Here is a 24,340-nt window from a genome sequence, read left to right as displayed (position 1 = left end):
GTAGTATTGTTTAATTAAAAAAAAAAAAATCAGTCCAAATTCAGACAGACCATGGTGTGTGTAGACATAGCTCCACTTCCAACCCTTTGCTGGCACTGCAGCGCGGTGCTAATCCCGAGTGGAATGTAGGGGTGTGGGGACTGGTTTCCAGGGGAAATGCGTATGGAAGCAAACCCTGTCCTGTCCTTCACTGGACCACACGAGGGGTCCAATAATCAGAGATTGATCCCGTGAGTCATTTACATATTTTATTCTGTTTATGTTTCTGTTGTTTACAGTTGTTTCTACTGACAGAAAGTATAGCCTGGAATATTTCATTCTTAGCAAGAAAGCTGTGTTTAACAACCCTCGGGACTGGAGAGTCCAAAGCAATTGCACGTTTTGTTTTGGTTTGGTTTCGGTAGATTTACCGCCCGTGTTGCGGTAGTCTTAGGTAATTTACATTATGCTGTTTTCCGCTGTGAGCAGGGGCAGCAGGTGGTACCACAGTTGCGTCTTACGTTCGCCGTTTACGCTCTTTTATCCACTATTTCCATCTGTCCTCACGACAGCCTTGCCAGACAGACATTATCAGCCTATATTTTGCTAATTTCGTTTTTTTTCTATTTTATGAAGGAAAATTAGAAAGTTAGGTAAATTTCCCTGAACCTAGTACCTACCAGATAACAGCTGGGATTTGAAAGAATTACAAAGAAGATGTCTGCAGTTCACCACCAGTCGGGCTGGTGGGGTGGGGTGGGGTGGGGCGGGGTGGTGTTCTCCTCCGGAAGCTGCTGGACTCCCGTGACAGCAGTCACTCGGTGTCCTTGTGTGTTCTCCCAGGACGTGCAGTACTCGGACATTGACTACATGGAGCGACAGCTGGACTTCACCCTCAGCCCCAAGTTCGCTGGGTTTCCAGCCCTGATCGCTCGCATGAAGGCCGACGGGATGCGGGTCATCCTCATTCTGGTTCGTCCCCCTGTGAATGGCGCGTCTGTTTGGGACAGCGAATGGGCTTGGGTGGAGAAAACCTCGCATGATAAACTGCGTTTCCTTCCTTGCGAAGCTCAAGTTCAAAAAGAAAAGTATATTTCCCAGAATTCACAGAAGCTCTACAGTTCAGATGGAAGCTAGAACCTTCCTTCCCTTTTCGAAGAGTTCTTTTTGTCCTCATTTGTTTTGCTTTTTTTTTGTCCCCTGTCATTCTCTGGCTTGGGTTTGCTCGCCTGACCTGTGCTTTGATCTTAGGACCCGGCCATTTCCGGAAACGAGACCCAGCCCTACCTTGCGTTCACTCGGGGTGTGGAGGGTGACGTCTTCATCAAAGCCCCGGCTGGCGGAGGCATCGTCTGGGGAAAGGTCTGATCCCACCCGAGTGGTGACCCGCTGGTCCCCAGGCTGGGGATGGGCAAGTGTTAGGGGGGTTCGTGTGTGTTATTTTCCGGTCTGTTCCGTGCGGGCTCTGAGGTCAGATGCTCACATGTTCTCCGTATCTGTTAACGCAGTTAAGGAAGTTTTAAGGAATGTAGGTGCATTTGTGGGATCTACTTTTCTCTAGATCAGTCCTACGTGAAAGTCAAAGTATTATCACCCCTAAAACCGTGGTTTGTAGTGTCTTAGGAAATACTGTGTAAGAAATTATCTAGTTCACCGCTTTTGAACAATTTTCTCTCCTCAGGTCTGGCCCGATTTTCCTGACGTCGTGATAAATGGGTCTCTAGACTGGGAGAGCCAGGTGGAGGTAAAGTGGCCTTTGTGGGTGGGAGAAGTCGGGGTTACCGGGAAGGCGCAGCCACACTCAGCACGCTGGGCAGCCCCGTGTCATGGGCAAGGGTGTGGACACACTTAAGGACTATGTCCTGTGTGGTCATCTCTGTGCCAGTTACTTTCCATGTAATATTTCACTCCCAGTTGAGAGGTAGATGTTATTATCTTCAGCATAACCAAGACTCAATGAGCTTACCATTCTGGTCTCAGTTTTAGGTGACAGTGTTGAGGCTTTGAGATTCCAAAGACCCATGAAATTTCCACTGGATGATGCCTCGAGGAATTTATCTTTTCTCGAAATCAGTATATTTGTTGTTCTTTTTGTTGTTGTTATTGCTTTGAGTAGCCCTTCTATTTATTTATTTATTTTTGAATATCCCTTTTAAACAGACTCTCCCTCTGCCCATCTTTAGTGGTTGGGCCTTTTTCTCTGCGTATCCTTTTCCTGTGGACTAACCCCCTTCCTTTCTTGGGGTTCTCAGCTTTGCTCTTACCTCTCAGTTTCCAGGCTTAGTTAAAGCTCACTCTTTCCCGGGAACAGGTTTCCACTTGTAATGAATCTCAGATAAGGAGTCAAGGGAGAGGACGAGCTTCCTGTTCTCCCTATTACTTCTCACAGATCACTTGAAGTTTGGTGGTCCACATGTACTCAGGAATCTGCCAGGCCAGAGAAGTTCAGGGTTACGGGCTCCTTGACTTTTATTTACTTTCTTCTTAGTCTATCCCCACTAGCTTAGTTGAAATATAATTGACAAATAAAATTTTATATATTTAAAGTACACAATGGGATGATCTGATATACATACATATCATGAAATGATTGCCACAATTAAGTTGACGCATCTGTCACCTCGTATCATATCACCATTTGTGTGTGCGTGTGTGTGTGTGTGGTGGGGGGGCGTGTGAGAATACTTAAAATCTACTCTCTTAGTAACTTTTAACTGTATGATACAGTGTTATGAACTATGGTCGCCATGCTGTACATTACATCCCGAGAACTTATTCATCTCACAGATGAAGGCTCGCACCCTTTACCAGCATTTTCCCATTTCCCCCACTGCCTGGCTCCTGGTAACCACCATCCTACTGTCTGTTCCTATGAGTTCAACTTGTTTTTAAGATTCTACATATAAGTGGGATCATCCAGTATTTGTCTTTGTCTGGCTTATTTTACTTAGCATAATGTCTTCTAAGTTCATCCATGTAGTCACAAACGGCAAGATTTTCTTCTTTATAGCTGAATATTCTTTGTGTGCATATATATGTGTGTATCATATTTTCTTTATCCATTCATTCGTCGATGGACACTGAGGTTGTTTCCATATCTTGGCTATCATATAGTCCGACGATGAAAACAGGAGTGCAGAGATATCTCTTCAAGATCATTGATTTTATTTCCTTCGGGATATATATGCAGAAGTGGCATTGCCGGCTCATATGGTAGCTCTACTTCACTATTTTCAGGAACCTCCACACTGTTTTCCATAGCGGCTGTACCAGTTTACATTCTCACCAGCAGTGTACGAGGGGTCACTTCAATCCTCATTCTCACTAACACTTGTAATCTCTTGTCTTTCTGACAAAAGCTATCCTAACAGGTGTGAGATAATATTTCATTGTTATTTTGGTTTGCATTTCCTTAATGATGGGTGATGTCGAGTATCTTTTCATGTACCTCTTGGCCATTTATATGTCTCCTTCGGAAATATGTCTATTCAGGTCCTTTGTCTATCTTTTAAGCAGTTTATTATTACTATTTTTTAAATGACTCAGACATTGCTGGTATTGATCTGTTTATTCTAATCCTCCATCTCCCTCCCTTCCCCCAACTTGCTTGACCTGGAGATCTCCATTTTCAGTAAAAGGTTTTCTTCTTCTTTTTTTATGTTTATACCTCTATTTTTTAATCGAAAAAGGCATTCCTAGCATGCCTTCCTTGCAAGATTTTCCTGAAGCGTCTCACTACCCTTTCATCTCTCCGTGAGCCAAACCCTGTATACCAATCTGTTTCTGTTTTCTTCTTTGTGGTCCTTTTTTGCCTTCTATCCAGACATATGGTTTCTTCCTTGCCTTTGTCTATTGTATATAAGAGCTGGAGGTTCCCTAGACCAAGTCTCTTTTCTGTTGTCCCCCTTGCCCGTGCCCCCAGCATTATTTTTAACTCTTATATTGAGCTCATGAACATACAAGAACCTATTTGCTGAGATGTACAAAGGACTATAAAGTTCCATCATAAGCAACATGGCCTGTATAGAAATGTGTGAATATTTGCTGCTGCTAAGTGGCGTGAGTTCACAGTTATGCACTGAGGTTTTACTTTATGCCAGGTTCTAAGCTAAGCACTGTGGGGGAATACAGAGATTGACAGAAGAACATTAAACAAGGTCCTTGCTCTCAGAAAGCTTGCAATACATTTAAGGAGTTATACCGTGGGTCTGTTTTCAAGGTTAAAATAAAGACATGACTTTTATTATTTGAGGAAATTAAAGGGAGGAGGAGTTGAAACTTCCTCCTTAAGTCCTCCCAATTTATTTGACAGTTTTCAAGTGATTCTGAAACCATGGAAAACACAGATGCATAGTAGTCTAATAAAACAAAGTGCAGCCTTATCTCTCACCCGCTTCCTCCAGTGGGAATGAGAGAGGAGAGAATCACCGGGACGTTTCCTTCCAGCCCGTTGACAAGGCATCTGACGCCTGCCCCTTTCAGGATTAGTTTCTCCCTGGCTCATGCTTCATCTTTGAGGAGTGTTAGGAAATTGCAGGACGGAAGTGACAGTTAGGCATCTGATACGTGCGATAATGATCCACTGTTCGTGTGGATATGGAGAGGAAATCAATCTATGGATTCTTTCCAAGTGCTAAGAAGCGTCTGCTTTGTGCTAACTTCTCTTCTCTGCACAATTGTGTTTCAAATAGGCCAAGAGCATAGGCTGTGTTTGGATTATCTATCGCCATGCAGTGCAAGGCGTTGCATGAGTTAAACTCTCAGTAAAGCCTGTTTGCTGTCTATTTGAGACGAAAAATTATATTTAATTTTTACAGCGATACCGAGCTTATGTGGCCTTCCCAGACTTTTTCCGTAATTCAACTGCCACCTGGTGGAAGAGGGAGTTGAGAGAACTATACACCAATCCCTGGGAGCCGGAGAAGAGTTTGAAGTTTGATGGCATATGGATTGTGAGTGTGTGTGTTTGTGTCTGTGTACATGTTGATAGGTGTGTGTCCATCTTGGTGTGTCTAAGCATATCTGTCACGGACCTTTAATCAAGAGAGATAATAATTGCCCTAGAAAGACTTTGGATGTATCGGACTGCAGTTCCTCCTCTCAGGAGACCTTGTACTTTTTACCTCATTTCCTGCTATAAAACCCCAAGGGGATTACTAGGAATTTCTTGGAACTGAGCCTTGCTTCAGGCCCTGAGGGGGAATTTTTAAACACTCCTCCAGCCAGTCATTCCCCAGGGCTTAACTGATCATTCCAGTCAGTTCTCAGCTGGATTTGATGAGTCTCCCTGAGTGGTGAATGATTTATTTCTCACTTCCTGCTCTTTGAGTTGACAGCATGTAATTAATTTTTAAAAGTCAGTTGTGTCTGTGTTTGACGTTCTAGGATATGAATGAACCGGCAAGCTTTGTGAATGGGGCAGTTCCTCCAGGCTGCAAGGACACCACCCTGAACCGCCCCCCCTACATGCCGCGTAAGGACCCGGGCCACCTCTGCCTGCAGAGCTATGGCCACAGGGAGCGACCCCTGCAAGAGGCCCAGGGCCAGGGGTTTGTCCTGACCTCTCAGGGCCCATCCTCTGTGGTGCTTTGGTTTTGGCAGGCAGGGGGCGCCAAAGATAGACACACTTCAAGCACTTTACCCACTTGAGTGTGTGCAAGTCACTGGCCCCATAGGATGGATTTCTCAAATTTGTTCAGAAAACATTTAACGATGGTTGTGTTTCCAGAGGGTTCTGCAGCTAATTCTTTACCTGTTCGGGCTTCTGTTAATTCCCTCACGGGACCTCACTGACCAGTGGAGGGAAGGCAGTGGCTTCCCCTCATCATGGAGTCGATGGACTTTGGCATTACACTTGTGATCATACCTTGGCTCCAGAAATGATCCCTCTGTGAATTATGTGACCTTCAACAGATGACTTGGACGTTCACAAATCTCAGGTTTTTTAAAGGAGGATAACGATATCTTCTTCATAGGATTATGATGAGAATTACATGAAATAATTAAGACGTTGAAAGCCTCGGCCGGAGCCTGTCACATCGCGTTTGACAGCTCCGTGTGCTCCCCTGTGCCTCTGGCTTTCTCCTGGAGAATCCCCCGTTGAAAACACCTGTGGGTGCCAGTGCAGCTCACAGAGCTGAGCACGTCCCCAAGGGAAGGCGAGGGAATCAAGTTAGTCTTACGATCCAGAGTCCAACCCCTTGAACAGAGGTCAGGGATAAACGGGGTAAGAAGTGGCTTTTGCGTCGCTTGATCTTCCCCCTCAGATCTGGAGTCCAGGGACAAGGGTCTGAGCAGCAAGACCCTGTGCATGGAGAGCGAGCAGATCCTGGCGGACGGCTCCCGGGTGCGGCACTACGACGTGCACAGCCTGTACGGGTGGTCCCAGACGCGGCCCACCTACGAGTGAGTCATCATCTCTCTCCTGTCACATGGCCCTCGGAAACAGCCGGTGGCTCCTGGAGCGACCCTGCTTTTCCTCTCATTCCTTCTTCCAAGGGTTAAGCAGATTTTAATTACAGCTCTGTAGCAGTTCTTATTTATTAAATAAATACTCATGACCAAGGAGCCAGGGCCCATGATATCGGTTGACAGGACAGGTTTAGACAAGGCCTGGTCCTGCCAGTGTGAGACTCGTAGCCCCGGTGGAGGAGACACAGGCCATTATCACGCGGTGCAGCTGATGCTGTAACAACTTGACTTATAAGAGGCAAAGAGAGTGCAGAGGACTGGACAGTGACTTTATTTTAAAAGTAACTCATCTCTTTGGGGATTTTTTTTTTTCTTTTTTTGGTCATTCTTGTTGGGTAGCCAACTGGTGTTCTACTGAATTAGCACTGTCCCATTTTGTGAGCTTCGTCAATGAATAAGAATTACCCTAAGGAAAACCTTATAAAGAAATTCACCTTCTTCTTCCCCAAATATATGAAACTAAGTACTGAGTAAAGACACAGTAAGATTTGGGTGATTATTATTCTTAGGTGACCCAGTGAGTTTATCGCATGGTGAAGGTCTTTGTAAAACACTGTAAACATTCTAAAAGTGTAACTGTTATTATTCTCTGCATCATCTGGGGTCATTCCGTAGGGACCTCATTATAGCTCAGATTTCCATATTCCCTCCAGTAACACAGGAAACATTTTGTCACCATGCCCTAAGACCAGACGTTCTGGGAGGTGAAGCTCTGTGGTGTTTCCTCCGCTGTCCTAATCTCAGTCACCTTCTTGTTCCCCTCCAACCAGAGCTGTGCAGGAGGTGACAGGACAGCGAGGGGTTGTCATCACCCGCTCCACATTCCCCTCTTCTGGCCGCTGGGGAGGACACTGGCTGGGAGACAACACGGCCGCGTGGGACCAGCTGAGGAAATCTATCATTGGTGTGTGGGCTTAACCCCGGGGGCCTCTGCTAGTGGGGAGGGGTTCACTGCGGAGTGGGGAGGAAACAGGTCACAAGTGGCTTATCTCACACAGCTGTGGTTCTCATTGCAGGCATGATGGAGTTCAGCCTCTTTGGCATATCCTATGTAAGTGTCCCTTAGATCTCTCCTAATCCCCAAGTAGATGATGAGAGCTCTCAGAAACCTTCAACGGGTTTATCTTATTCCACCTTGATTCAGACAGGAGCAGATATTTGCGGGTTCTTTCAAGATGCCGAATATGAGATGTGTGTTCGCTGGATGCAACTGGGGGCCTTCTACCCCTTTGCGAGGAACCACAACACCATTGGAACAAGGGTAGGACAAGGATGTCACTAGGAGCACAGCCTCCAATTTTGATCTATAATTAAGGCAGTAAATATTCCACAGGTGCATCTTTAAAATCATTAAACCCTCATGTTTCTTCTTTGTGATAGATTTATATACTGTGAAATAATTACTACAGCAGGGTTGGTTGACACCTCCGTCACCTCAGATAATTACTATTTCTTTCTTGTGGTGGGGACATTTAATATCTACTCTCTTAGCCCCTTTCAGATATACAATACAGTATTGTTAGCTATACTCACCGTGCTGCACCTTACATCCCCAGATCATATTTGCCTTATAACTAGGAGTTCGTATCCTTTGACTGACATCTTCGTATTTCCCTTAGCCCCCAGCCCAGATAACCACCATGCTACTCTTTCTATGAGTTCCACATTTTAAGATTCCTTTTTAGATTCCTCTGTTTTAGAGAAATGCGATCATACAGTATTTGTCTTTCTCTGTCTGACCTATTTCACTTAGCACAACGCCATAAAGCTCCTTCCATGTTGCTGAAAATGGCAAAATTTCCTTCCCTCTGTTGCTGAAAAATATTCCATTGTATATATACAGTCGTCATTCACTCATCCATCCACGGACATTTAGGTTATTTCCGTATCTTGGCTGTCGTGACTAGTGCTGCAGCGAACATGGAAGTGCAGATATCTCTTTCGCAGAAACATTTCATTTTCTTTGGTTATATACCCAGAAGTGGAACTAACAGATCACATGGTCGTTCTGTTTTTGATATTTTGAGGAACGTCCGTACCCTTTTCCGTAGTGGCCGCACCAGTTTATGTTCCCGCTCTCAGTGCACAGGGCTTCTCTTGTCTCCACAGCACTCGTCTTATTTTTGTCTTTTCGATAGCCATTCCGACAGGTGTGAGGTGATACTACATTACACGATTTGTGTTTTCCTGATGATTCATGATGTTGAGCATTTTTTACGTACCTGTTGGCCAGTTGTGTGTCTTCTTTGGAAACTAGAAATCAGTCACCAGGAGGAAAATTGGAAAATTCAATTGAACAACCAATGGGTCAAAAGAGAAATCAAAAGGAAAATCAAAAAATATTTTGGAACAAATGAAAATGGAATATAACATACTGAAACTTATGGGTTTACACCTCAAGGAACTACAAAAAGAGTAAAGTTAGCCAAAGAAAGGAAATAACAAAGATCAGAGCAGAAATAAATGAAATAGAGACCAGAAAAGCAATAGAAAAGGTCAGCAAAACTAAGCTGTTTCTTTGAAAAGCAGCGAAATGGACAAACTGTTAGCCGGACTTCCTAAGGAAAAAAAGAGAGATGTCTCAAATGAGTAAAAATTATGAATGAAAAAGGAGACATTATAGCTGATACCATAGAAATACAGAGGATCACAAGAGACAACTATGAACAATTGTATGCCAACAAATTAGACAACTTGAAGAAATGCATAAATTCCTAGAAACATGCAACCTACCAAGACTGAGTTATGAAGAAATAGAAAATCTGAACTGGCCAATAGTGAGTAAGGAGATTGAATCAGTAATTTAAAATCTCCCTTCACGATAAAGCCCAGGGCCAGATGATTTTCCTGATGATTTCTAGTAAACATTTAAAGAAGAATTAATGCCAATCCTCAAACTCTTACAAAAAAATTGAAGTGGAAAGAACACTCCCAAACTCATTTTATAACCAGCATTACCCTGATTCTAAAGCCAGATGTGGACACTACAAGAAAACTACAGGCCAATATCCCTGATGAATAGAGAAACAAATTCTCAACACAATATTAGCACAGCGAATTCGACAGCACACTGAAAGAAACATATGCCATGATCAATAGAGATTTAACCTTGGGATGCAAGGATAGTTCAACATACACACATTAATAAATGTAATATACCATATTAATAGACCAAAAGATAAAAATCATACGATAATCTCAGTAGACGCAGTAAAAACATTTGGCAAAATACAACAATCTTTCATGATAAAAAGTCTCAACAAATTGGGCATAGAGGGAATGTAGCTCAACATAACGAAGGCCCTATAAGACAAGCCTACAGCTTACATCACACTCAATAGTGACATTTGGAAGCTTTTCCTGTAAAATCATGACCGAGACAAAGGTTTCCATTCCTAGTACTCCTGCTCAACATAGTGCTGGAAGTCCTAACCAGAGCAATCAGATAAGAAAAAGAAATAAAAGCCGTTCGAATCGGAAAGAAGTGAATTGTCTGTTTACAGCTTATATGATGTTATATATAGAAAATTCTAAAGCTGTCACCAAAAAACTATTAGAACTAATCAATGAATTCAGTAAAGTTACAGGATACAAAATCAACTTACAGAAATAAGTTGCATTTTTATACCCTAACAACAAAATATGTGAAAAAGAAAACAATCTCACTCACAACAGCACTGAAAGGCAGTACAATACTTAGGAATAAATTTAACCAATAAGATGAAAGATCTGTACACTAAAAACAATAAGACATTGATGAAAGGAAGTGGAGAAGACACAGATAGATCTCATGTTCATGGATCAGAGTAATTAATATTCTGAGAATATCTGAACTACCAAGCCATTTATATAGTCAATGCAATCTCTATCAAAATTACTGTGAAAATGTTCACAAATATAGAAAATAATAGTTCTTAAATTATTGTGGAACCAAAAAAGATTTCTAATAGCCAGAGCAATCCTAAGAAAGAAGAACAATTTGGAGGCATTACACTTTCTGACATCAAAGTGTGTTACAAAGCTATAGCCATCAAACTAGTATGGTACTGGCATAAAAATAGACACATAGACCAACAGAACAGAATTGAGAGCTCAGAAATAAAACCTTGCATATACTGTCAACTAACATCTGACAGGGGAGCCAAGAATAATCAATGGGTAAAGGATAATCTCTTTAATAAATGGTGTTGAGCAAACATGCAGAAAAATGAAATAGGTCCTCTATCTTACACCACTTATGAAAATTAACTCAGAATGGATTAATGATTTAATCATAAGACCTGAAACCGTAAAACTCCTAGAAGAAAACACAGGAGAAAAGTTCCTCGGCATTGGTCTTGGTCATGAATTTTTAACAGAAGCAACAAAAACAAAAATAAATGAATGGGACTCCATTAAACTAAAAAGCTGCTGCACAGCCGAAGAAACAATAAAAGAAATGAAAAGGCACCCTATATAACAGGAGGAAATATTTGCAAATCATTTATCTGATGAGGGATTAATATCCAAAATAAGTAAGGCACTCACTCAACTCAACAACAACAATAAAAACCCAAGCAATCTAATTAAAAACTGGGCAGTGGAACTAATACACATTTTTCTGAAGAAGACACACAAATGGCCAATAGCTACATGAAAAGGTCTTTATGTTTCAATGAACCATCTTCTTCAGTGTTCTTTAGATTATTCTTTTCATTTTGGCAGCAGTATTGTACCAAGTGTATCCTCCAAAAAAACCTCTTACGGGGGAAATTTTATCAGCTGCCCTGGGACAGCTTCAGTGATTTCTTTTGGTCTATTAAGAATATGCTCTGAGTCTCATTGGTAATCACCTTTGATTTAGTTATGTGTGATTTTCATTTGTAATAAACATTCAGCGACTCCAAGTCCCCCGACTCCCCTAAGGTGACCTCTGAAACTCCTCTTTTTCTGCTTTAGAGGCAAGACCCTGTGTCCTGGGATGATACCTTCATGAATATCTCCAGAAGTGTCCTGCAGACCAGATATACCCTCTTGCCGTATCTCTACACCCTCATGCACATGGCGCACACGGAGGGCAGTACCGTCGTGCGGCCTCTTCTCCACGAGTGAGTGTCCAGCCGGAATCCCAAAGATGGAGGGATAATTTATTCTGTATGGTATTAGTTGAAGAGGACATTTCTCCCAAATTAAACTAAAGACATGATTGCTCTTTGCTGTAAGCTCTCTGGGCACATACCATATGTTATAACTCCTCTTGGATCAGTGTCGGTGAGACCCTGGGTCTTTGATAAGCGTCTATTTAATCAAAAATGTTTTTTCCCCCAAATGATACAATATAACACACAATAATTTCTTTCTAGTTTGGGTGTGCGAAGACCTATGCATCTCTTACAGCAACTCAGATCACAAGGCATTCAGGGGGAGATTTGAGAGATGAAAGCCATCCTTGCATTTAGGATATGCCATAGTTAAGCAACGTGCAGATATTTATAAGTGTGAGCACGTCTAAATCCAGTCACATCTGGAGTGTTAAGAACATGACATGTGAAAAGTAAATGCATATCTGATTAAGGTCGACCTAGGAGAGAGTAAAGGATGGCATAGAACGTAGCTGGACTTCTGACTTGGGTCTGAACTTGAGGAGTTTCTTCGAGGCCTTAGTCTGGAGCCCCATTGGTGTTCTGATTGTGATTCCTTAGTTTGCCTTTCCAGGTTTGTGTCGGACCATGTGACCTGGGATGTAGACAGTCAGTTCCTGCTGGGCCCCGCTTTCCTGGTCAGCCCTGTCCTGGAGCCCGTGAGTATGGAGGCCTCTGACGAGTAGAGGACCCCAGTCATGAGGCCTGGGGAACAGGAAAAGGAGACGAGGCCAGGTCCAGTGGGGGTACTGAGGGGTGGTTTTTCATTTTACACCTGTTTCTTCCTCTCTCTCTCTGAGCCGAAGTCCTTCACTTAAGTGTTCTGGTCCTCAGCTCCATCATCTTTAAAATCATTGTAACAGATTCTGATTCCTAGGAAAAAAAAAATTACGATATTCGTTAAGATTCAATTATTTCTTCATAATTGAATTTAACTGAAATTGAGAGCATGGCCCAGGTGGGGACAGTACTGTAAAGAATTCATTACACCCCTCTGTCAGCATTGAAACAACACTTTTCAGAAGGTTTGTTTGGAACAATGTGTATAATCTTGTTGTTGGTGGTTAGCCCTTCCCTTCTATAAGGGGTCCTCAGGCAGCAAAAGCCATCTCTTTACTTTTTCTGTCGATAATTAGGCTTCTGATTAAAGCACAGGTTAATTGCATTCACCCCCAAACTTATTGCACTAATCATACTCTCTGAAGTATTGGCACCATAAATCCTACGAAATTTTCTTCTGCCCCAGACTCAGCCTCATTTTCTCTTTCAAGAGGGTGTGGGATAAGTCTATAAGCAAATGATGGTTTTTTCCCCCCAAATTTCTGTATCCCAAAAGGCTTTACAGAAGCCACCATTTTGGCGCAGGCAAATCTCCCCTGTTTGAGAAGTGGGGAGAAAAGGAAGGTTTTCCCAACAGTACTGACCTCGAGAGAGATGAAGAATGTGGGTCGAAGGCCGTCACTGTTTTAACCAAATGGGTTACTCTGCCTTAGATGACAGAGCCCACTGCCCGTGACGTTTTTGTGTTTAATTTTAGAATGCCAGAAACGTCACTGCGTATTTCCCCAGAGCCCGCTGGTACGATTTCTACACGGTAAGTGTCTCTGTTGTTTATGCAGCCGGGAAAACAGTCGCACGCACAGGCTCTAGAATCTGACAGACCTCTGGTCACATTCTGTCTCTGTAACCCGCTCGGTGTGTGACCTTGCACCCGTCCCTTTTAACCACGTAGTCTCAGTTTTATCACCTCTAAATGGACTGAGTTTATAAGTATAGGGGCCCCTTCCTCGCTATCTTTTTTTCCCCCATATCTTCTATAGCATAGATGCTGAAAGGAGAGTCGTTGAATGTAATTTCCCAAGGGTTGCAGGGTCTTAGGCCGTGTGTGAAATGCACACGGAGGCGTGGGGCCCAACCCCGTGTCCCGGACCAAGCGCGTGTAGACATGCGGCTGAAAACCTATCATCCTCCGTCATGGAACGAACGTTTCTGGGCTAGTCTGAGCCCCGGAATCTCATCTGGGAAAACAGGGTCTTCCAAAGCAGCTGCAGGGCAGTATTGTTGAGGACGAATCAAAGGGAGTGTTCCTCTCCCTCTAACTAGGCCTCCTCCTCTGATCTTCCTGAGGAGAACAAAGCAGAGGCGTGGACCACAGCGAAGGGATGATGACAGGAGGGCCCGCGGCAGGGCCTGCCTGCCGGCCCCTTCCAGCCAGCGACTTGCCGTGGGATGACGTCACCATATTAACATTCTTAATATTCTGTACTCGATCCCACTGACAGTTTATAGAAGTACCAGATGCTCTTTCTTTTTTCACATTTGAAAAGGAGAAGAGGAAGGGTGTTTTATAAATGTTAGCGAAAGCACGGAAAATGCTTGGACTTGGTAGATAAAATGGAGGCTTAGGCTCTCCACATGGAGCAAAGGATTCAAGCAGATTCTGTTTTGAACTGAGTTTCTTTGTTGTCACACAGGTTACTTACTGTATGCTTAAGTAAGGCTGGAGGTTATTTATAATTCATGCCATTCTTGTTTCTGGAATTAGCCTAGATTTTTCCCTTGTCTATTCAAGAGAGCGTATGCTAGCGTGAGCTTCTCCCCACCATCACCCAGAGGTTATCTGAATTTCTAGCCAGAGAAGACACTTGGTAAAAGAATCCTTATATATAAGGTGGCAAAATTTCAGAAACAATTTACATTTCCAGCAGCACTTGATGAGAGTGTTCATCTCCTCAAATCAGTTTTGACTAATTTTTTTTATTTTTATGTTCATCTTATTGAGCTATATACTTCTTATTTGTATACTTTTTTTTGTATATATGCTATTGAAAAGGTAACTAGAAAATTCATATTCCTCAGAGATTTAAGAATATATTATACTTAAAATAAGAAAGCATACTATAACCAGGCATACTCACACAAACAATCCTTAGATATTACAGGCCTGATGCAGATATTTAAAATTTTGTTTAGAAAGATTATGCAATCTAGGAAATTACCCAGAAGGTAGCACAAAAAGGCATAGATGGAAAGCAGAAGAGGAAAAAAAGAGGAAGCCCTACTTAGCTTTACAGCCACCACTTTTGCATAGTTTCTTTGCTGCTTGTCCAGTGGGACCTGGGAATTAGCCAGCACCTTGAGTGAAGGATGGCGGAAGAATGCGAGGCTCCTGTCTCGGCGGCTCCCATTCCTCAGGCCCCATGACTCCTCTATCACAGCTGCCTTGAGGGCCGTGAACACCACCTCCCCGCTCCCCCGCACTGCCTCTCCTGTGCTCACCTGACTCCCAGAAGCAGCAAGTCATCCCTTGCCGCTCGGCCTTTAGGCCCCACTTGTTTCATGCAATGGCAGGTGCCTTGATGCAGGATGGGTGGAAGTGCGTCGTTAGGACTAAGGCTGGACCTTCACTGGCTCTGACACTCGGCTCTCTGAACGAGCTGCAGAATCAGCAGTTTACAGCTCCGCGGAGTTCGCGCCTGTCTCAGCCATGCCTGTGTGGCTGAGCTCGCCAGGAAGTGTTTTTCTACCCATGCCCTTCTGCTTTCTGTCACACTGGGCACTATCGTCCATAAACTTTATTTGGGAGGGGGCGGCATGGAACTATGCTGGCGACTTATTACCTATTTTTATGAAGATTAAGAGCAGGCAATGTGTACAATCAAAGTTTTTACCTACTTGTGGCCATTTCTGTTTTGTTTAGTTTCCTTTTACAGTTTAGAACATATGTTGGGTTTTCTAGAACAGTGCTTCTCAGTCATAATTGACTAAGCAGTTGGTGAAAACTTCCCTGACAAAGGCATGTTAGGTTGTCGTTTCTTATTTCAGTACTGCTGCTTTTGGATTTTTATCATATAGTTAAACCTTTATGCATATTTTAATGGAAATTCGTTAGGCTAGCCCGGTCAGAAGCTATCTAAAGGGAAGTTAAAAGCTTGCGCCTCATTAGGTATTGGAATGAAATAAGATCAAAATTGTGTCACATTTAGTAGCCGTAATGTGCAGTAGAATGAAATAACCATTGGAGAAAAGGATTTGGTAGGAAGATGACTGACAGTTTTATGTGTATTGAGTTTCACTTGAAGGTAGGACAAACGGATGGAGGGAAAGGTCCAGTATTCATAAGATATTGGCACGAAATGTCATTAGAAATCGTATAATCCAATTTTCCTGTGATTTCAGTGAATGAGCCAAAGAAGCCCAGAGACATGGGTTGGAATTTCTATTAAGTCCTGAAGACTTTGGGGTCCTGCGGCAGGCCCAGGAAGTAGAGTCCACCCCGGGGAGCATGGTACTGGTCACTGTGCTTCCCTCTGCTGCCCACCCCTACAGTTATTTTTACAGGCTGAACCTGTATAAAATGAATTTTTGGGGCCCAAAGCGAAGGAGTGTTATGGTAGCTTCACTGCTTACCTCTAAAATAGCGGTTCTCAAATGGGGGGATTTTTCCTATCAGGGGACATTTGGAAAAGTGTCCAGAGACATTTTTTGGCTGTCACAGTGTGATAGGAGGCCGGGAAGATGCTGCTGGTGTCTAGTAGATAGACGCTGGTAAACATCCAAAAAACACAGGGCAGCCCCCACAGCAAAGAATCCATCTGGCCCTAAATGTTCGTGGTGCTGAAGCTGAGACGCCCCCTCTCCCAGCTGGAAAACGTGGACAGCTGGTTTCTTAGGAACTGAGGGTCATGGCTCAGGGCAAAAGGACACTTCTCCCTGTCACACGTGAGGCAGGATACAGGTGTGAAACACCAAGGAAAATGTAGTTTAAGATAAGGATTTGTAAGCCGAGTCAGCTTGCTCTAATCTTTTCTATGAAGTCAGTGTCAAGGGTGTGAGTTAAATTGGTGGGGTGTGTGGTGGGGGGGTCAGTGGAGGGGGAGGGAGGTCAGTCGCGAGTGGGTGGGAGGGTCTCTCTATGTCTTTGCTTGTAGGGTGTCTGTGGGGAGCCAGAAATGAATGAAAGGGTTGTCCAACTTCCTGTCACGGCGCTCTGAGACACAGAAGCGGGATGTGGCGTCAGAGCCACGCTATGATCTCATGCGGCGTGTACCGTGGAAACCCCACAAGGCAGGGACCCCGGTCATGCAGTTTAGCAGCGATGCAGGTTTCCACACCCGCGCCGGGCGAGTGTGTGGAAGCGTAAGGACAGGCACGTGCCGAAGGATCACAAACAGGCAGGGAGTTCAAAAGAGGGGACACGGCGTCCGGCAAATGTGTTGTCCAGCACACGTTCTCTCCCTCGTCATCTCTGACCTTCTCTTGGCCCACAGGGTGTGGACGTTCAAGCAAGGGGAGAGTGGAAGTCTTTGCCAGCCCCTCTTGACCACATTAATCTTCACGTCCGTGGGGGTTACATCCTGCCCTGGCAAGAGCCTGCACAGAACACCCACTTCAGGTGCGTGACAAGCCAGTTAGCCCAGGTCCTGGTGAAGCCCACCAATCTGTAAGCAGCCTTCTTGGGCTCCAAAGCAACTTTACTAAATATTTTTGTTGCTTTGTTTGTTTGTGTTTTCATCTTTTTCAGACTTTGTATTATTTTATTTGTTTATTTTGCATTTTTTAAAAATTTAATTTTGTTAGTTTCAAGTATACAGTCCATTGGCTAGACATTTATATAGTTTATGAAACGATCCCCCGATGGCTCTTTCTCTCCTCTGGCTGTCCACCTAGCCATTGCGTTAATGCCGACTGCATTCTCCGTGCCGTGCTCCCCATTATTAATGACTATTTTAGGTCTAAGTGGGTGAGATGCTAGGTCTAATTAGTGGTATTTGAAATGGAAGTCAAATAAGAGCAACCATGGTTCAAGCTAGTTTTAGATGACTGGGTCTCACCCGATTCTTCGCTAAGAAAACTATCGCTGAAAAATTGTGTAAGCCATATGCAACTGATGCTTGAGGCTGAGTTTCTTCATATGCAGATTTTAACATTCTAGATCAGTCTGTATAATAATTGATAATAGCTAGCATCAAATGAATGCTTGCTCTGTGCCTAGAACTGAAATAATATAGAGATTTCTCTTTGGAGATTATCTATTTTTGTAACAAAAAGAAAAAATAAACCCTATGGTGTAAGTACTATTATTATCTCCATTTTACAGATGAGCAAACAGAGGCTTCAAGAGACTAAGTGATTAACTCAGAGTCACGCAGTCAGTAAATAGCTGAGCAGGGACTAAAATCCTCATCTGTCTGATGTCAAACTAAAATTATTAGAGCCCTACTCATTTGAGTCCAAAAATTGAGTTAAAAACTGAAGAACTTAGGACATTTGTAAACAGAGATCATTGTGCACGTGTTGAGAAAGTTAGATCATGAAAGAGGAAAGATCACAGGGGGCTCTCCTCATAACCGAGAAAGAAAGGGACCCAGTGACGTTGCTTGTAGTTGCTGGTAGAGCTTGTAGAACCCGAAAGGAAGGTTCCCTTTGATTCATTCACTAATTCACGCATTCCTGATATGAAGTCATACAGCTAATGGAGACAGAACTAGGACTAGATCACAGGTCTCTTGAATCCTAGGACTCGGTCTTTGCAGCATGTAGGACTTCCTTTACGTTTCTATGAAAAATCTCGGTTTGTGGCTGCGGCTCGGTTTTTAGCTGATGCCTCTCCCCCACCCCGCCACAGCCGCCAGAAATTCCTAGGCTTCAAGGTGGCCTTGGACGATGAGGGGACTGCTGCAGGTTGGCTCTTCTGGGATGATGGGCAAAGCATTGGTGAGTAAGAGTTGCCTCGGATTCATATCGATACTTCGGACTAGGTTCCTGGATCTCTTATAGGCCTGTTCTTTCCTTTTCCATGTCAAAGCAATTTTGCGTTTTTAAAATATAGTCAGTTGTTACTTTGAAGGAAATAATGCATAGTGTACTTTATACTCAAGGCCTAATGTAAATGGTCTGAATCTCTCAGCATTATCCTAATCCACGATGAAAGATAGCAGTATGGAAACCATAGGGAAAGTTTCTTTTTAACCAAGTATGGTTTATGTTCAAGGGCACATTCCCGAATTACATGGTTTATTGTCTCAGTAAGACAGACAGTGCCTATATCAGCTGTGCTATGTCTTTGGGAGACTTTTCCATTAGGAGTTGACCGGAACTGGTGAACTCTCAGGAGGATGGCTCAAGTATCATTAGCTATTTCCAGGCCAGTGCTGTCCAGTGGAACCTTCTGCAGTGATGGAATTGTCCTGTATCTCTGTTGCCGATACAGTAGCCATTGGGTGGCTATTGAACACCTGAAATATGACAAGTACATCTGAGGAAGTGAACTTTTAATTTTATTTGATTTTAATTAATTCTAGTTTAATAGCTACATTTTGCTGGTAGCTACAGTTTGTAGAGTTCAGCTGAGGCCCTCCTATAGAGTGAGCGGTAAGCAAATTAGAAAGAGACAAACCAGCAGGGAAGAGTAATAAAGCCAAAGGGTGGGGGGGCGGGCGGGAAGGGGGATACCTGAAACAAGGCTCATGAGTCCACCGGAACCGATGTGCTACGCTTCCTCTTTTCCCTGGACTTTGACACAGATTAAGGATAAAAGGACAAAGAAGGCTTTTCTTTGGCTTTCTTTGTTCTCTGGAGAGTGGATTTAAGAAATTTCCTGGTATCTCTGAAAACAAATTGACCAAGACACTACCCTTGGTGTTTGTGACGTGTGCCTATGTGCAGGTATGTGCTCACACGTGTGCCTCTAGCACATGGAATCTGGAAATTTCAAGGTGACCAGGAAGTTGCTGAGGGTGGTAGACCATGAGGAAGAGAAGTGGCTAAGGGTGGTGTTAGGGGACTTCATTATGTGAAGTGACTGTCAGGCAGATGTGTCTGCACACACTCAGTTCAAACATCTCGTGGAAACCGAGGTTGAAATGGGGACTGCCTAATCTCCAAAAGAGGAATCCCCAAATGGTAATCTGTAAATAAAATAAAATAAAATAAAATAAGAAACAAAAATAATCCCTTTTTTCTCAACCAAGACAAGTAGACAATTAGAATTCCAGAACATAACTCCAGACTGTGTTTACCTTGTTGTTTATTTGCAGATACCTATGAAAATGGACTCTATTACCTGGCCCACTTTTCTGCCAGCCAGGTGAGTGTGACCGATACTATGAATGGAGACTATAAAGTTCTATGGGCTTATTAGGATGCTGGATGTCATAGGCATAAAGTACCACCTAGAATTCGTTTATCGTTCCCCTTGCTAATTTGCATCCTGCCCTTCCTCAGCACTTCAGATAGAGATTTAGTATGCTCCCAGAAAGTTTTCTGCGATTAAACACACTCAGGTTTCATCAGTAACTAATTCCAGCTTACCAAGATGGACAGACAATTTCGATGTTATCCAGCACTTGTTCCTGTGTTGCCTCGGAATGGTCTGCATGTTTGTGACCTCCCCACAGATAGAATGTAAGGTTCCTGATCACTGAGACTTTTGCCTCTTTTCAGTTCAGGGCAGTTCTAGAGATCTTGCAGGTGCTTCTTTAGCCAATGCACGTTTGGATGATAGCTGGTGACCAAAGAGAGAGTGCCGAAATCATGGCGTCCACTGTTCAAGGACACAAGATGGTGGCTCTGAAGGTGTCTTCCTTCATGATCTACATTTGTGTCCAAGAGGAGGTGGGGAAATATTTGAACAAATTTTCTCCCCTCCCCCTGTTTCTTTTATCTCTAATTTAACAGAATACGATGGAGAGTCGTGTAATTTTCAACAAATACATCAACGATACAAACCCTCTGAAACTGGGCTACATTGAGATCTGGGGAGTGGACAGCGTCCCCATTTCCAGTGTCAGCGTCTCTGTGAGCAGCATGGTTATAACACCCAACTTCACCCACAACTCTACAACACAGGTTTGTGACCAGCGAAAAGTCTGGATGATATTTCCCAACCCTGAGTTGCACTGTGCAACGCCTGCCTGCTTCCCTTACAAACGACACCCTCTCCTGCAAAGCCCTTCATGAATCCCTCTATTTCAGTAAGTGAGTGACAGACAGCGTGATGACAAAGGGAAAGCTGGCTTTATCAGCATCTGGGGGTGCGGGTCTGGATCCGTACTTGCCATGCATGTGCTCTTGTCTGCAAACTCATGAAGACCTTGTCTTCGCTCCCTCACCTGTGCTTCAGAGAGCTACTTCCCAAAAAGCTTGAACTGCCATATTTTGTCAACTGTAATATACCATCAGTTAAAAACCAATCCCATTATTTCATGTGCCATAATGAAAGAAAAAAGGATAAAGTATGATCCAATGCTTTCCTATCACTGAAAATTCTATTTTGAACTTATATGAAGTTTTAGAAAACTTCTTTAGACATAGATTTTTCTCATTTTAGTATGTTAAGTGATAATACACGGGCAAATGTTGGTGGAAGAGATGCACGGGCGTTGATGATTTTGCATCAGAGTAACTTAGAAGAAGTAGACTCTGATGTGAAGAGATATTAAAAATGCCTTAACCAATTTGTATCATATATTTTTCTGTTATTATTTAAGTATTTTAATTATTTTATTATTTAAATCTTTTATTATTTTATTTATTATTATTTAAAAAGAAACTACATGACAGTATGGATTAAGGCATTTCCTGTGTACTACCCTAGGTGTTGGTAATACAGAATTTTAAAAAGTTTTTCCACGATTGTCTATAAGATTTTCTCCTGAGCCACTTGCATGTTTATACAAGTTTTCATCCTAGCACAGTCATTATCTTACCATCAGCCAGGACTCACATACCCTTGTAAAGTAATCCTTAAGTTCATCCATTCATAATACCAGTAATAGCAATGAAGTTCATGTTCGCACAGATAATAGTCGTCATGAGTGCTGCTTGGCCCTGGTAATTCTAAGCCTGTTGATTGGAAGACATGTTTAGATTCACGAAGGTGAAATATGTGAAAACTCTACACCTTGGAATTAATGTAGTGTAGAGTCCTAACATCTCCCTGTGGTAAGAGGGATCTTTCCCTGTGGGCTTATTACTTCTTGCTTTTTCCTAAACTACTTTTCTTTCATCCTCCTCCTGATCACGAGGCCTGAAACAAAAGTTTTCCTTCAGGTTTGTATTCGTTGTTTCCTCGTATTGGTGGTTTTAACCAACTTCCCAAACTTTACCAAGAACTCATAAATGACTTCACCCAGTTTTCTTGCTGACCAACTTGTGGAGTGTACCTGCGGTGAAATTTTATGGAAAGTGTTTCCCTAGGAAAAAAGCTGGGCTATTGGACCACTACCAGCAAATATCGGGGCTCTGCGAGGGACTCACAGAAGGAGGAAGTAAAAGGGGGCTCTGAAGGAAGTCAGTACTCCAAGCGAGTGGAAACGGGGATATTTTCTCCACTTTGTCTCTGGGGGTGTGTCTATGTGGTGGTTGTATATCGCATTATTTGGGGGCTTGTATTTCCTCTCTCACTAAATAATCTTTGTGCACCATGTAATTAAGAAACATCCTCCCTTCCTGAAAATTTCAGAGCGGCCTAGATGCGAGGTAACGGATTGTGAAAGTATCAGAGCGTCATGTAGACAGTCGGCGTGTGTCTGCTTTATTTGAGTGCAGGAAATGTCAATCGCCAGATGCCCAATGCTTTTCTTTTGGTTCCCAACAGGTGTTAAGTATTGATGTGACCAACAGAAACATCAGCCTACATAATTTCATTTCCTTGACATGGAGAAGCACTCTGTGAATTTTAAGAACAAGATCCTATGAATGTCTTTGAAACTACTTCTACTTCGTGCTTATAAAATTATTGTGTGTTGCTAATTGGTTCATGCCCAGTGTGGGTAAAATATTTTATTAATTACGTTGTGTGTTTTGTCTGTGTCTCAGCTCTCTGGGATAGGCAGTAGGGAGGTGTGGAAAGTCAGTGGGTTACCTTAATGTCTGTATGTGATTAGTACGTTATCAGTTGTTTATCATAGAACATTTACTGAAGGTGAGCTGGGTCCGTGATGAAGTGTGTGTCTGCATGTGTACATGTGTGTGATCAGGGAACAGGCCTCACTTTCCTGCTAAATACACAAGGAAGAGCTTTCTAGGACAGTTCCAGGTCCTGAGCTAGCACCCCAAGAAAGTATCCAGAAAGAACACCTGCTAGTTGGTAATAGGGAGAGGGGAACAGAATGCTGAGAGCATGATAAACGGGGTAGAAGAGGCAAACAGAGGGAAAGGTAAGCAGGAAAGACGAGAGGAGATAGAAGATGACAGTAAGGATCATGACATTAACCAATGTCACCCCAATAAATTTAATTAAAAAAAAATTAGGAAGACTAGCTTCATGGGGAGGAGAAAGGAAGAACCAACTCACTTAAAAGCAAGAAGTGGGGTTAGGGGAAGTTCTTAGCATATGGAAGTAGAGGCGAGGATGGGATTTAAGCAGGCAGAGCTGAAGGAAGGAGTTTGAATGTAAAAAAAACAAAAAACCTTATTTTTGCAGTGGTGTGCTTTGAAATGTGTAAATCTTATTTCTCTACTGTGTGCCTAATGTACGTAACCACAATTCACACACACACGCATGCAACTTCCATGCCAGAGCAAAATAAAACAAGCAGATTTACAAGAGATTTTGAATTTTGTGATATTTTGACCATGGGTGATCTCACTTCAGATTAAGGCCTCTTCCTGTTCAGCAAACGCTTGTAAATTGATCTCGTTCTCTTTGGCATCAGAGTTCCTGCTGTCTGATCCACCGATGGAATGATCAGCCTTCTGAATATCCACCCTTTTCCTTACACCTTTGGCATTGGTTTTCATTAGATTCAGGTTCGTAAGAGTGTGCTCAGATTGTTATTGTTTTCATCTTCATAGCAGTTACTATATTTGGTTAAAAGATCAACTCTGACAGAACAGAATCTGCAACCCTATTGGTTAAAACACGAGATGGTTAAAATTTGCAGTAAAGAAATTATATATTAATGTTCAACAGGGATTTTAACTTTTAGTATTACTTGACAACGAGTGTGTTCGAAATGAATGTGTTTACCTCTCTATGACTTTTTTTAACACCAGGAAGCCATATTCTACTTGCATCCTCATGTGTCAGTACCTGCATAAGTCTACAGAAAATAATACTGTTAAATTGGCATGATGTTCTGATTATCAAAATAAGGGGCTCGTGGATGAAGGCTTGATTTAGTTCTTCTCTTTCTAGTTACTTGAGGTGTAAAGTTAGGCTATTTATTCGAGACTTTTCTTGAACGTCACTCTAAGAACCACTTTTGCTGCATCCCATACATTTCGATGTGTTCCATTTCCATTTTCATTTGTATTTTTTTATTTCTCTCTTGATTTCTTCTTCAACTCATTGGTTGTTCAGTAGCACATTATTAAATCTCCACATGTTTGTGAATTTTCTAGTTTTCTTCATGTAATTAATTTCCAGTTTCATACCATTGCGGCTGGAAAAGATGCATGATATGATATCAGTCCTCTCAGATTTATTAAGACTTGTTTTGTGGCTATAACATATGATCTTTGAAAATGTCTCATATGCAGTGAAGAATGTGTATTCTGTTGCTTTTAGATGGAGTGTTCTGTAAACATCTGTTAGATCTATCTGGTCTAATGTGTCATTTAGGGCCGATGTTTTCTTATTGATTTTCGGTCTGATGATCTATTAATGTAAGTGGGGTATTACAGTCCCCTGCTATTATCATACTTCTGTCTATTTCTTCCCTTAAGTCTGTTAATATTTGCTTTATATTTAGGCGCTTCTATGTTGGGTGCAGAAATATTTATAAATGTTATGTCTTCTTGTTGGATTACCCCTTCATCATGAC

General features: G+C 42.6%; 1 protein-coding gene across 2 annotated transcripts in view; it reads left to right on the top strand.

The window, feature by feature from the left end:
• The window catches only part of LOC105291597 (maltase-glucoamylase, intestinal), a 78,675-nt gene extending 55,550 nt beyond the window's left edge, over positions 1–23,125 (top strand). For both annotated transcript variants that reach the window (XM_011359467.2, XM_023530263.1), the window contains 17 exons: positions 823–951; positions 1,231–1,341; positions 1,661–1,723; positions 4,797–4,931; positions 5,365–5,452; positions 6,246–6,384; positions 7,221–7,354; positions 7,467–7,501; positions 7,595–7,711; positions 11,389–11,537; positions 12,145–12,229; positions 13,108–13,164; positions 16,841–16,965; positions 18,199–18,287; positions 19,610–19,659; positions 20,250–20,420; positions 22,171–23,125. In XM_011359467.2, coding sequence (XP_011357769.1) covers positions 823–951; positions 1,231–1,341; positions 1,661–1,723; positions 4,797–4,931; positions 5,365–5,452; positions 6,246–6,384; positions 7,221–7,354; positions 7,467–7,501; positions 7,595–7,711; positions 11,389–11,537; positions 12,145–12,229; positions 13,108–13,164; positions 16,841–16,965; positions 18,199–18,287; positions 19,610–19,659; positions 20,250–20,420; positions 22,171–22,248 — 1,755 coding nt within the window. In that variant the 3' untranslated portion in view covers positions 22,249–23,125. The remainder of the gene's footprint in view (positions 1–822; positions 952–1,230; positions 1,342–1,660; positions 1,724–4,796; positions 4,932–5,364; positions 5,453–6,245; positions 6,385–7,220; positions 7,355–7,466; positions 7,502–7,594; positions 7,712–11,388; positions 11,538–12,144; positions 12,230–13,107; positions 13,165–16,840; positions 16,966–18,198; positions 18,288–19,609; positions 19,660–20,249; positions 20,421–22,170) is intronic.
• Positions 23,126–24,340: the final 1,215 nt, after the last annotated feature.

Source organism: Pteropus vampyrus, unplaced genomic scaffold, assembly GCF_000151845.1.
Source record: "Pteropus vampyrus isolate Shadow unplaced genomic scaffold, Pvam_2.0 Scaffold48, whole genome shotgun sequence".
In the NCBI taxonomy this organism is placed as follows: Eukaryota; Metazoa; Chordata; class Mammalia; order Chiroptera; family Pteropodidae; genus Pteropus; species Pteropus vampyrus.
Note: the sequence above shows the minus strand (reverse complement) of the source record. Positions and strands in the feature narration are given on the sequence as shown.